Source organism: Notothenia coriiceps, unplaced genomic scaffold, assembly GCF_000735185.1.
Source record: "Notothenia coriiceps isolate Sejong01 unplaced genomic scaffold, NC01 NC01_scaffold00004662, whole genome shotgun sequence".
Lineage (NCBI taxonomy): Eukaryota > Metazoa > Chordata > Actinopteri > Perciformes > Nototheniidae > Notothenia > Notothenia coriiceps.
The window spans coordinates 20,568-35,330 of NW_011337363.1; the positions used below are offsets into that span (position 1 = coordinate 20,568).

The following is a 14,763-nucleotide window of genomic DNA, read 5'->3' on the forward strand; positions in this document are numbered from 1 at the left end:
CTGCTTATAATACTCTGGGAGTTTGAGCCTAACGTAATGTAAATGTAAACTCTCAGTCTTCTGTGCCCTTGGAGACACAATTCAATGACTGTCCATATTCATTACCCGCTGCCTTACACCGCATATATCGTAACCTTTTGTGAATCCAAATGTAATTATGGCCTGATAATTAAAGTCCCACATACATATTCAGTGTTGAAAGGAGGAAATCCAAAATCTCCTCCTAAATTTCATTAAAAAAAACTCTTGATTAGTTCACTATCAAAACAGAGACTTTTTAGAGTTTTGGAACTCATGTCACATAATGTGCTCAGGGTTTTTGAAATAATAGAATGCAAATAAAGACAGGATATGTATTATGGTGGCCTCTCGCAAAAGAAACAATGTAACAATTCCAAGGGTAGCCCCGCGTTATTAGAAAGTAAGAATTAATATGATTCCAAGGTACCAAGCCCCTAATCGAGGCATTACAGTACACCAAGTATTTCCCAATGGAAATTGTCCATAAAAACAAATGAAAGTAGTCATATTTCCTTATAAAATGATGACATTTAGTCAGCATTCATTTGTTGATTTCTTATACACTAATTTTCACTCTCTCCCTCTCTCCTTTTTTCTCTTTTCTCCTTGTTCTTAAATGATCCACTCACCTCTCTTCCTCCCTCCCCACCATATCTTCCTATCCCCAGATCGCTCTGGCCTGACCTGCATGGACAAGATCGAGAAGTGCCAGGAGACCTACCTGCTGGCGTTTGAGCACTACATCAACTACCGCAAGCACAACATTCCTCACTTCTGGCCGAAGCTCCTAATGAAGGTGACCGACCTGCGGATGATCGGGGCGTGCCACGCCAGCCGCTTCCTTCACATGAAGGTGGAGTGTCCCAATGAACTCTTCCCCCCGCTCTTCCTGGAGGTCTTCGAGGACCAGGAGGTGTGAAACACAATTCCCACCATGCAAAGAGTGGAAGTGGAAGAGTGGAAGTTGGGGCAAATTGGGAGATGGAAGGGCCATCGTTTTTACAGGGAAAGGAAGAGTCCTCTCGGCAGAAATCTGCATTCCTCCGACATTGCATTTACAGATGTGGTTTAAAAACTGGAACCAACCAATACACAAACAACACACCAGCAACAGGAGAGTCGAGCAAACAGAGGATTTTTGTTTTTCGACAGCCCTCTCCTCCACCTAATTCTCCTCCTTTTACCTACCCCTGTTTCAAAATCCGTGTGGGGGCCCTTCTGTCTGAGCATGATGTCTTATTTAGTAAGAGTTGTATCCATTTGCCAAGACACTTGCACACGCACACACACACACACACACATGCACATACACACACAGCCACAGCCTGTTCCACCTCAGTTATTCAGAGCAGCGCTCTTTTCGGGGGTCCGTTCCCCCTCTCGTGTTCTTTTTTTTAACGGTCACCGATTTACACACCTTTTAAAGCCCATGTTTCCAGCTGCCATGCTGGCCAGCACCTCTCAGTATTATTTCTGAATAAGTGTTAAGTCAGTAATTCAGAAAATATGGACAACGGTGACATTGATATTGATGCTCACAGTCATGCAGGCACATGCAATCAGCAAACACTGCACAGTGAAATGTCAGCGGATGCTTTAAGCATTACTTTGGTGTGAAATGGCTGCTGTATAGCAGAGCTACCAGACTTAGTCTTTTTATCGATTCCTCAACTCAATCTGAGCCGTTACAGCTGTTTCTGGGTATCTTATTCGATCCCAGTGATACCGGTGCTATATTTATAAAAGGCTACTCCAGTTTTATGAAATTGTGTTGTCTGCCTTTGAAAAGTAATGTGCAGAACATGGCTCCATATCTACCTTCATTTTTTGTCATTGGACCGGCTCCTGTGACATACACACACACACACATTTACACACATTTGAGCAGATTTGCCTTGTCATTGCCCGAGCTGCTTGTGTTAGTGCCCTACTGGCTTTTTAATGAAAGTTAAACCCTTCTCTCTCCAAGGAGTTACTGCATTGAAATAAAGAAAGGAAGAAAAAAGAAAGAAAGGATGTGAGAGGAGGGAGGAGAAGAAGTGGAGAGAGGAATCCAGATTTAATTGCTGGACTGTAGAGTCAGAGCCAGGGTCACGAGTAATTCTCCCACACACAGCCTCCAAGGAGGTTTTCAATAGCAGCAACTACCAGCGAGGCAGCAAAGCTCAACACACACACACACACACACACACACACACACACACACACACACACACACACACACATCCTCAGTTCTATCACTTGGTTGAAATGAAATACCATTGAAGACAGGAGGGCCAGCCATCCCCCCGGATGGTTCTACCAACTCCAGGGAATGGTACCCATTACATTCGGGTTATCTCTTTTCGTTATATGGGACCAAATGTCGTCTTTTGAAATTTGGATTTACCCCGTTTCTGTCGGAACAGAAGCCGACTCATAGGAGCGACGAAGGACACTGTAGATGTGCAGCCCAGCTGACACCCATTTGCGCAAGTAGCAAGAGGATAGATAACAGAGTACCTAGAACCCGCATCGGCCACGCCCGTTGAATTAGCATGCAGAGAAAGGGCTGTTTGCTTCTGCATTATGGCTATCTTCCATAGTACACTCATGATGGCTGTCCTTGGACCTTGATAAATATTTTCTCTGAAATAAGCTTTCTTTGATGCATGAACAGTGCATTAGACGTGAAAAGGTAGAATGTTCTAAACCGAAATGAAGCTTCTTAAACTCAAAAGCTCTTTTAGTCTCATGCACTTTACCAATGCTCCCCACCATAACGGTAATATCTCACGGCAATTATATCCATGGCAAATATCATAGTGTACTAGCCAAAGGACCATTCACCAATGTTGATTGATTAGATAAAAGCCCACTCTGTTCATTCCAATTCTGGGGCCATGCCAAATCTAACTGGGTTTACCACTCATACAAGAAGAGAATGAAAGAAAAGAGAGACTAAGAAAATCTATTTTATACTCAACGCCAAACAGTACTTCATACTTGGCACTTGTACAGGATGGCTAATCTGCACCCCTCGGGATTACCCAAGCAGAGCAACATGTGGCAGGGATCATGGGTAATCGTCACAAATAGCCATGCCTCACTGCTTCGACGTCTAGAGCAACGCTGGGAGGCGAGAGGAACTGGAACGCCACCTTTGGGCAAAATTGTGGAGCCTGGTCTGACTCCCAGAAGAATCCCCTTCACAAGCATTATCCTCACTTTTAGAGATCCATCCCATGCCCTGCCTTACCCTAATCTAGCCTATGTCCTTTCTGGAGCCTAGCTTTGACTAAATTGCACCCCCACCAACATTATAACAGGCCCCACCTAGCCTGGCTGGTGGGAGCTTTTGCACTACTGCAGCGTCCCCCTACTCATCAAAACAACACCTCTTGTTGGATTCCCTATTTGCGCCCCTCACCAAAACTCCCGTCATTTAGGGTGCGTTTGGTGCGGGACACTCCTTACGAAGGTGAGTTTTGGTGGCTCTGTGTAACAGAGGCTGGCCGTTGAAGTGGGCTCAGTCCCAAACCTGACCCGTTGTCAGTATTAGACCCTCAGCACATGACCCTCACCCTTAAATCATCCCAACTGGGGGCGTAAAGAGATCCCTGCGCAGGAGGGCTGTGCACAGTAGCACTTATTAATTCTCCTTGTAGTATCCATTTCCCCGATTATCCTTCCTATAGAGTCAGCCCAGTGACATTTCAAATTCAGAGCCCTCCCTTCAATCATCCTCTCTCCCCCTCTCCTCTTCACGAAGCACCCTAGCTATCCTACCCACCCACAGCCGAGTGGGATGCGCCCAGTTTGGCCCAGAAACATTGACACCAAACGGGATCCAGGCCTCTTCGTTGTGAGACAAGGCTGGCCATATCTGCCCTTTAGTGTGGCGCCACCGAATGAATGTGAAAGGCAAAGCTGCAGCGATGGGAACGAGAGACTTGAACGCGAGATTGTGCGGATGCGAGAGAAGAAATCGTCAGACAGGAAACACAAAGCTGAGGGTCCCGACCCTCACTGCCATCATTGACATGGGTGACAGAGGGTGATGTGGTCGGACGATGCTAACAAACACTCGGAAGAAGAGGAGACGGCAGTGTTGGAATATGTAGCGTCTCCCCTTTCAGTTCCCACAACGACCACATATGAGCCCCTGCTCCCATGCCAGCTGACAACCCCAAATGTCCCCCTCAGCTCCCTCCAAAAGGATAACCCCCACCTGTCATGTAGTGAGGATCAGAACGTGATCGCTCATTCCAGAGATGCAGGTTTGGAATTCCGACACATCTTTGTAAAAGAACTGAAAAAGAGAACCCTATTGATGTCCTTTGTTCTCGTGAGCTGACTGGATATGTGTGTGTGACAGTAGGGGTTATAATGCTGCTTTACCTTCTGAGTCTGATTTAGATTAAGAAAAAAAGATATATGAAATGATTATAAATCCACAAAACACAATGAAAAGAGATGACTTTTTAAAAAAAAAAGACTCCTGAACAAAATTATTGGAGAATTTTTCCTTTTATCATTGTTTTCTTATTTTTCTGTTTGTTTTTTGACGCTTAAACGGCTCTGTGTAAAAAAGGTAAAAAAAAACAGCTCTAGTCACTTTTTGACCATGCGTGCAGTGTAACATAGAAAATATTTCACTTCTTTTTCACATCTATACTTTGTGTTGATAAGCCAACTGATCTATTTGTCTGTGTGTCTGTCCAGTTGTCCGTCCACTTTTATCAGGAGGAATTTACAAGCAACAAAACAGGAATTTCTTTTTTATATTTTTCTTTTTTTATGAAATACAACTTTGGAGAAAAAAAACACAAACAGGAAAAATAATGCAACAGAAAATGAAAATACAAAAAAAAAAAAAACAATCTTGTCGTACCTCACACAACACAAAACTCAAAGGAACTTGGGAGGAGTCATATTTTGCAGGCACATGTGAAAGTTCAGAGATGCATATATAGATTTAAAAAAAATGTATATGTTAAGATAATGTGTGCTTGTGTGTACGCATCAGTATAAGTTACAAAATGACTCTTCCCTCAAGCTTTTGTGCTCTACCTTATATGGTTGTGAGACGTTAGATACCATCAGCTAACGTGTAGTTCTCCAACTTAAAAAGGCACAGTCTTTAGACGGTAAACTTAAAAATGTGAATAGCCCAGAGACTGAGGGACTAAGACTTTTGTAATGGCTGAGAGTTTTATGGTATTGAATGTAGCTGACAGGAAGGGGCTGGACCTGAGCCCGGCACCCACAACCCAACTTCCACACACCAGCAGAAACTATATTGGTGTCACATAGACGTTACCAACCTACAACAAAACTGAGAATATATATTGCCCATCTGCAAGGTGCAATACTATGTTGTGTATTTTTGTATGTTTTCTCTTTTTGATTTTATTTGTGTTTTTATTTACATTTTATTGTTGGCCATAACCAAGGATGTAAATACAAAAACATACAACACTCGAGATTTATTGCAACAAAGTACATTTAACCTCTCCATCCCGCTCCAATGTAAGAGGGGGGGGGGAAAGCAAAGTAATGTGTAATGCTTCATACGTTATTGTGTGTGTGTGTCTGTGTGTGTGCACTCTCTCACATGTGCATGCTGGTCCATATTCAGAAGTGCCCCGTGACATTAATCATGAACCCTGTGCCTCCTGTTGTTTGCAAAGAGATAGATTCATACCCCTCATATTCTCACAATGACACCACACACCACACATGAATGCCTATAGTTATGTGTGTATGTGTGTGTGTTCACCTATGGTATCAGTTCTTCCAAACTCTTGATGTGAGTGTTGCCAGCAGCCACAGTGGCCAAAGGTCTGCAGGGCAGTGAGGTGGGAGAGGCAGATAAATAGAACACAAGCAGGTTAATATTGAAGTGAATGTCAGCTAACGTGGCTGCAAAACACACACATCGAGGTTGGAAACTGCCAACATGGATTTCCCCATTCGTCCACCATCCCATTGCCTCCCAGAAGCCAGCCTAAAAAACTCTTGCTCAGTTTGTGATACAAGGTGGTCATAAACCTGAACCAGGGACTATTAGAGGTTCAATTTGTAGTTGTCATTTCATGTGTCTTTCTTAAAATCCGGATTCAATACGTTTTTTTATTAACACTAAGCAACATATATGTATCTCTTATTGGACGGATCATGTCTTTGTTTACGCGGGCTATATGCAATTTGGATCTGAAGCTCCTCAAAACATGAGAAGCTCTGGAAGCTTCATCTATCTACAGCCTTAGTTAACCTTAAAGAGTGAAAATTACAGATGCATTCAGACTTCTCCACATCTGGCAAGAATGCATCTGAATACTCTTCTCGCACGCATTCAAATTTCAATCCTCTGATATGCATTTCTACTGCAGTCCAATAACGGTCCACTCTGCCCGAGACACATGAAGTGTAAATGGAGTCTTAGCTGGTGATGAAAGTTTGAACTCTAGCACCATATATGGTTTTCATTTCTTACTGGCATAAGCTGAAAGTCATTTGGTCTCTGATGAAGCCCAGACTATCGCAAATTGCGTTAGCGGCACCACAACATACAGAGATTCAAGGCTGGCTCTGCGGGGACAAACTCATCCCATCCATAAATATTATGATCCTGATTTATTCTCACATGTTGACATGTTGGACAAGGGTGGAGATTTTCTGTGATGTTTTTTGGTTTCACGGTTGTGTTTGGTCCCCCCCTATGCCAAATGTAGAGTTTGTGAAGTAGTAAGACGTCTATGCAATTTCCCTCCTGCTCCCTCCCACAGACTCAACGTAACAACAGCGAGCCAGTCTTGCTTGTAAAATTCGGCCTGGCTTGAATTCCAGATGTTCTGGACATCTCGCTACTTATATCAGCGGGGGTCTGGACTACCTTGGTGAGCTGGCCTTTAGCCCAGCTGACTGCCTCTCTCCGAGGTAGTCCGGGTCTCAGAGAAAGTAGGAGGGGGTACTGGGGTTGTTGTGGAGAATAAGGATTCTACGAGATGTGCTGTTTATTTGTAAACTGCTCAGAAAGTGGTGTGTGTGCATTTATGTGTATGTTGTTTGGAAGTTTGGGTACGTCTTCTTGATGCGATGCTCTCGTCGTCGGGTGGGTCCAACGTTAAGGCCACGAATTACAAGATTTAGAAAATCCCCTTAACTCACTTGTCTGCAATATGTGTGTAAAGCTTTAATTGTTTCTATCCTGCGACCAACTTAATGTAATGATAAAGAGTGGGTGTTTGATGTCTATCAGTGGGAAACATAGCATAGCTAAGTTTACCTAACCTATTCCTGTACTTTTTAGACATGAGGAAAGGATTTGACCTGATTTGTAAATGAAGAAAGAATGATAAACATCTACAACCTACTGAGCCCCCGTTGAACATGAGCACTTAACTAAAATGCACTTTGAATGGCCCAAACCAATCCACGAGACGTGGAAGAATCTTTGGTGATAATAATTATGCTGACAGGAAAAAAAGTAAAATTGCACCAAAGCCAAATGCCTTTTGTACCGTTAATTGTTTTTCAAATGAGTTTAACCCGAAAATTAGAGTTTCAGCCTTTAGGCATCTAATGACTAATTATAAAGTTTACGATTCTTTTTTTATTGAAGTGCAATAAGTGAGTGAGGGAACCTTTTGGCGTGGTTCTTGTCTCAGCAGATCTTTTTTATGATTGTGGGAAAATAGTCATCTCATGATTGATTCTAAAATGTTCCCACCCATGAGAGCATCAGCTTAGACCCGCTCCACACAAACATGCACACACACACACACACACACACACACACACACACACACACACACACACACACACACACACACACAGACCACTTTGTGTGACTGGGTAAAGGAAGCTATTGAAGGATTCTCTCAGGTAAAAGAACATTTTCTAATAAATGATGATGAACCTTAGATGAAAAACCATTGTTAGCTCCTCTTTTTTTGTCTTCTCAATTTACAATCAGCAATGTACCTTTTTTTCTGTTTTCTGTGTTCGCTCCAGATTGAAATGGTATAGACATCCAGGCTTCAAGGATTTGGGTCGTGTGTCTATCTCAAATACTAATCATGACTTCATGTGTGGAGGTGGGACAGTGTTTTCTGTCGTGTTTGTTTGAGAGTGGGAGTTGTTTGCTTATGTTATGTGCCATACGTACCATATGGAACCCCATTCCTGCCAGGAAAAGAAAAATGAATTTTATTTACGCTGCCCCATATCACAATGTGCCTCAAAGGGCTTTACAATCTGCATTTAAAAGGTTAAAACATTGAATAAACCTCCCTCTTCATTTACTGACAGACATGCAATACATGTCATGTGTACAGAATAACCAACATGGTAAAATGACGCCATGGGCTGGGATGACAAAATAATGGGTATATTATAAACGTGAAGAATATGGCTCTTAAAGCAACTTCCAGATGTTACCAAACAGATGAGACCAGCATGGAACAATGTGTTTCCCATTATTCAGAGAACAACAGTGCTGCACAAATGGCCTATCTCGCACCTTTTAGAAAAGGGAAACATAAATTGTGTTTCTGCACCATAATTTGGATCAGCTCAAACATAATGGACTTTTCCCTGGCCCATGCTACACCCTAACAGTAATTTCTCTGTAATCCTGCTGACAAACAGACGACCAAATTGTAATTTGATGAGCGTAATTTGAAGAACTGAGGCGAAAAGATAACATCCTATACGAAGGTAATGAGGCAATGACAGCCAGGGGAGACAGAAAAGGTCACGGGACGGCTGATGGTTCAGCACAGGGAAGCCAGAGAGAGAGAGAAGAAGAGGAACACAGTGCTTTAGGGTTTAGAGATAAAATGGTTTTGAGAAAGTGTACTGTATTCTCATCTGCAACAAAACAACTTTGCCAAGGTAACAGTTGAAATGGAAAATGGTCTGACACTCCAATTCTACTTTGATTATTTGTATGGGAATATTTATTCTACTCCCAGGGTCTTATTAGATGTTCTAGGCTACTTAAAGCTATGGCCTTATTCGATAAATATTCAAATCACCAATTGTTTAATATCTCATTAGACAAAGTAATGTCTCGAATTTCTTCTTAAATTTGAAATAAGGGCCAAAGGTAATGCTAATCCGACAACGAGATCGATTAAGTCCCCTATTATTATAAAAGTTCAACCAACGATGTGAACAAGTGTGGTAAACCAGTTCACAGTCAAGAGAAGGGACTGCAGGTCCACACACCACCAGTGGCTTCCTTTACAACCTACTCAGCCGCAAAACAGCACATGTATGAAGCTATTTGGAGTGCCTTGAAATCGAAGGTAACATTAGTAGAGAGGAGCTTTTTAAACTGAGGATCTGATCTCTCCAGAGAAGACACCCTAAACCCTGTGGATGACTAGAGGCTACGTTTGTCAGCTAGGCTAGCGTAAACAAAAGGAAATTAAATTCTATGGATAAACTCTACTCATGACAAATCAAAATGATAAAAAATAAAGCTGAAATGTTGGTCAGTAATTTACTTTTTACCTCATAATTCCAAAATCTCAAAAGTTAAGATATATTATCAAAAGGAATTATTTTTGACCTAAAGAATACAGGATGATACGGGCGTAATTTAGATCATGAAAATTACAATCTTAGAAATGTTGATTTGCGGTCAGTATCTAGATTTCTTCATCTCTGAATTATGTTTTATTAATGACTCGATGTGAGAAAAACTGGATTTAAAACGTTTTATTTTTTCTTTGAGTTATATAATTATATTTATTTCTAGCATCCCCAACCCTTCCTATTCCTGGCAGAAATGGGCTTTCATAGCACAGCAAGAAAGGATCCAGCGGACCTATCTTAAATCCCATGTTCTCATTAACACGTGCCATAGTGTTCAAAGTCAACTCAGCCCGTCCTGTCAGTAGTGGTCTTTGCACTTTCTTCCTTTACGGTCAAAGTGGCAGCAGCAACATCCAGCTCCCCCCCAGTTGGTTCATGGTGTACATACAACTGTACTTGGCTCCCTTCCAAGCCACGCACCATCCAGCCTTGAGGGGATCAAGGGGGGGGGGGGGCTTTGTTCCTCCATCTCTAGGCCTGTTCTATTTCAGTGTGCTTACTGTTAAGCTGTGTGATGTACCGAAAGAATGGCATGGCTAAAAACCAAGGCTGTGCATGTTTATAGGTGTGTGCATGTGAATATCAGCATCCATGCTCATGTGAGAGAACTGTCTTTAGTGTGTGAACTTTGCTATGAACATCCTGCTACCAGATCAACCTCCTCCTTCCCTTCCGAATCCCCCAAAAGCACCTTTTCAGGCCGTGGTACTTGACAGAAGTCTGTAAAACAGAGTCCTGTCACAGCCGTGTATTATTTCCTTTGAAGAATGTAACTAAAATTGTGTTCATATGGCTAAAAGATAGTCTTTGAAGCCATTGTTACAGTTTATGAAGGTGGTGGGGTTGCAGGACAGGAACACTGAATTGCAAGAGTGGAATATTTCAAAAATAAAAGCTGCAGGAATTCTCACAATCAGACGTTTCTGGCAGACCGGATCAGATAATGCCGCGCCTGTTATCATTTTGTTTCTCTTTCCATATGATGGCCTTATTGATTGCTTTTGTATCCTTCCTCCTCTGTGGTATTGTTCTACAGCGTGTCTATAGGGCACCGGAGGATTTACTATGAAAGCTCGATTTAGAAAAACCCACGTTATGTAGTTGGATCTCTGGTAAAGAGTGTATTAGTGTGCTGGGTGGTAGCAGGTTCGGACTCCCGAGTGATTTTTAGGTTATCGTGACACAAAATATTGAATAAGCCAATACTCTTTGTGGCCATTTCAGTTCAACAAATCAGTAGAGAATATTTAAGCCTTCATGAGCTGAATCATGTCATTAAAGTGCCATATTGGCTTATTGAGCGCGCTGTCAACATTAGATGCGCGTTCAGACTGTTTGCAATTTCAAATGTGACTGTTTGGCAGCCAACACGTGTGCGAGGCATTGTGTAAATGAAAGTTGTTATGATCATGACATTCCTTTCCTTTTCCAATGGCACATGGAGCTCCTTTCACTGCACTACCATCTCGCCACTAGACATTACGAATAGCTTTGAGCGGACACTATCACGGTCCTATTGCCTAGTACACCAAATCCCAAGATGGAACTAACAGCACTTATACTGTAGGTGTTGCAGCGGTTTTGTGCTGCTCGGACGATCTAAAAGGACATTTATAGTCATGGAGATATTTTTATAAACGGGTGGGAAATCACATGCCTAGACAGCTAAGAATGTACACAAATTAGCTTATCTATAATTAGTCTATTAATCAGGAATATAGATCAGATATTAGATCAATGATATGAAGTGTAGAGTAGCTTAGGGACGTGCTTATGAGGAAAATATGCAATGTTTGTCAGGTTGAAAAAAAAAAAGGATTTGACTTGCTCAGGTTTGAAAAACCGGCCTCAAAGGGTGCTTTCCATCCTTCCTCCCCCNNNNCCCCACCCTCTCTTGAAGACACACGTGTGCTTTGTCGGTTCCGTCAAAAACCGTCAGAGCACATACACTATCTGCTCTCACTGTTGTATGCAAAACCAGAGGAAATACTCTCTGCTGACTTTTAAACCTGAAGAAAGGGATCAACTTCGAAACAGTTTTCCACTCTGTAGCAGGTCCAAGCCACTTTTATACAGTACCAGCAAAATCACCAATAACCACCTCTTTGACACCACTGGGAACATCTTCTTTACTGTACCAACTCTTTGCTCACATTGTTTACAACAGAAAAGACTCAGTGTCGCATGTACAGAAAGCTTGGCATGCTTATAGTAGCTATGTTGTTAAAAACATTTAGCAAAAATGTGCTATGCTTCAAAGTGGTTTCCTCAACAGCAGGATCAGTGTTTCGCTAAAAAGCAGATACCTGGTAGATGCACCAAGTTCTACGTTCTGGTGCTGGTAGATGTTTACATGTCAGACTTTATTTATAGGTGGGGTTTTGATGTACAAGTGTCTATGAACTGTCTGTGTGTCTGTATTCACTATTCTACGATCCACTGTCCTAGTAGATAGTCTCAAGATGAAACATTATAATGATAAATCAAGAGAAAGTAAAGGTCTTTTATCTGATCTGAATCAATGGTAAGCATCAACAGGACTTTACTTTTTCTTGATTTAACACAAAGATGCCAGATTTCAGGACTGGACAATGCATTTAAAAAACTTTTTGCAAACGTTGTGTGTTTCGATATTTCAGCAAATTCAATAGAAGCATGCTGAAGAGCAAATCTGCAGAGTACTCTCGGGGGTTATGTTTTGATTTGAAGTTTCTTTGTCTTTTTTCTCTCTTGAATCTTCTCAAGAACCCTGTTCAAGCCTGCTCAGTATATATGTGACTACTCAAACATACTATAACTCTATGACTTCAAACCAGCAGAAGATGTTTTACAAAACCTACAAAAAAATTAAGTAAATGTGCAAATGAGCTATAAACAACCTTCACATTCAGCTTATACAACTACCTTTTTTACTTTTGTATCACTCCTTCAAGAGTTCCTTGCTTCACTGTGACTACAGAGGCTGCTGGGAAAGCTTCAGCGTGTTCTTCAGACACTCAGGGGTCACGACCTGTCCGGTCAGGATCAGGGTTAGGAAGGTGCCAAAGACAGGATGTGAAGGGTCAGTTTACCTGTTGTCACAGCCCTCAATGCAAACAATAAAGCAGACAAGTCCTATTATCTCTGGAGAAAACTGGGAACAACAAAGAGAAAAACCATTTTGTCACTCAAATTAATTACAGATGGAAGCAATGTTAGTGACTCATAAGATGGAAAAAAATATGTTAAAAGGACAAAAATCACAAATGACCTTTACTGAGAAAAATCTCCTTTAAAGTTGATACATGCCATGTCATATCAGCATTAGCAGATAATTCAAATGTTGGCAGTCAAGCAGTCAATGTATTTTCTTAACCATGTTTCATAACTTCTAAGGAAATGTCAAGTAGAGATGTGAAAAAGTAAACAACCGCATAGGCTTACTGAAGATAATTTAAGCAAATCTGTTTATCACACATAGAAAATGTGTTACAATGACAAATGCTGTAGAACTTAAGGATTTCTGTCTGAAAGAGAATGACACCTCCTAAAGAGGATGCTTTTCATTCATTCATAATGTACAATAAAACAGCAAAAGCTGATGTTATTGACCTTTAATGGGGCGTCATTTTAAATGTTGCTGCCCCAATGGATTATCTCCTTTCCTTTGGTCCAGTTTACCCTATGCTAAAAGAGATATTAGGCAATGAACAAAATGTTTATTTAAGCTTCAAAAGAGACGTTAGAAATACTTTGACAGGACGCATCAGACTAGAACCAGGTAAATTGTGTTTTTTTTAACGTTTTTTATTTTGTAAACTTTCCCAGAGTCTAGAAATAAGATTGCCTAACAACTTTCATTCAAGTGAATTAGGGTCTTATTGTCGTCCAGTATCTAGTTTTAATAGTACATAGTGTTATTTAATCTAGGGGATTTCTTGGTCAGAGTAAAATATATTTTTTTGCCTTGACCTAGTTTTACCATCTTATAAGTCACTAAGAGGATTGCATATTATGAAAGCGACTAATGTCTAGATGTGGGTGTATCACAGTCCGGGACACTAAACAGAGAATAAGAAGCCAAAATGAAAACAAATCCAGAGTAAAATACAAAATATTGCTGGTAATGTAACAGTTTGCAGTTACATCGTGGGCTAGAGTCTATTACTGACCAGTCAACAGAGGACACAGTACACAGGGAAACACACGGCCATTCACTGTACTCACAGTAGAGATCTCTCCTTCTTTCTTTATCCAGAGGTGCCAGATATTTATATATTTTCAGGGTAGTACAAAAGAGTAGCAGAAATTATTTAAAGTGTATTCAGTTTCTGTGCCTGATAATGTACAATAAATGGCTACAATACTACAAACCGCGGCCTCCTGGTGTCCGGTGCAGGTTAACCCAGGCAAAAAGAAGTATCTGAAAATATAATATCTATTATATTACTCCCAGGTTTTGTTCCTGCTATGTCTGTTTTCTTTCTCTGATGATGTCCCTGTTCAGTCATTCAAAACAAGGACAAATATTTAGGATTCATTTCCACCGTGCAAGGACATACAGCCGAGCTTTAGGCAACGCTCCGGGCTAAAACACACACTGTCCTCTCTCAATAACACACACACGCAGGAGACCTCCGGATATCTACTGTGATCTCCTCTCACACCTCCATCACACCACACCCTCTCTCACCTGGACCTGTCCCCCCCCGGTCATTACCCAACCCCCTGCTGTTCCCTAGCACCCACCACCCCCCCCCTTTTTACCTCCTCCTCCGAACAAGAGTCCAGTGGGCGGTGTGATGTCAGGTTTTTGTGGTGGGCTGCTTACGACAGGTCCAGACAATCAGCGTGTTTGTAAATGTCAATGTGTGATTTTCAAATCTTTGTTTATGGTCAGGGTTTTGAAGGAAGATATTTTTATGGTAATTGTCGCTGGTCTATTTTACTATATATTTATGTAATAAATATGTGACTAAATTGACATCTCACTGGCTCTTCGGGCTGTTATTGGCTCTCAGTTGTCCGACCGACTACATCATGTGCTGGAGGGTTTTCATGAATGGACTAATAAATTAAACCCACGGGGAAAAAAAACTTTTGTTATCACCTCATTGTCTCTGTTAAATGAAGTTGTATTAAAGAGTTTTTGTTAACAGATGAAGTCACTGTACT

The 14,763-nt window shown here is 41.4% G+C and overlaps 1 protein-coding gene across 2 annotated transcripts in view; it reads left to right on the top strand.

The window, feature by feature from the left end:
• Window positions 1–13,762, top strand: part of thrab (thyroid hormone receptor alpha b) — a 34,002-nt gene extending 20,240 nt beyond the window's left edge. For both annotated transcript variants that reach the window (XM_010767737.1, XM_010767738.1), the window contains exon 9: window positions 690–13,762. In XM_010767737.1, coding sequence (XP_010766039.1) covers window positions 690–940 — 251 coding nt within the window. In that variant the 3' untranslated portion in view covers window positions 941–13,762. The remainder of the gene's footprint in view (window positions 1–689) is intronic.
• The last annotated feature ends 1,001 nt before the right edge of the window (window positions 13,763–14,763 follow it).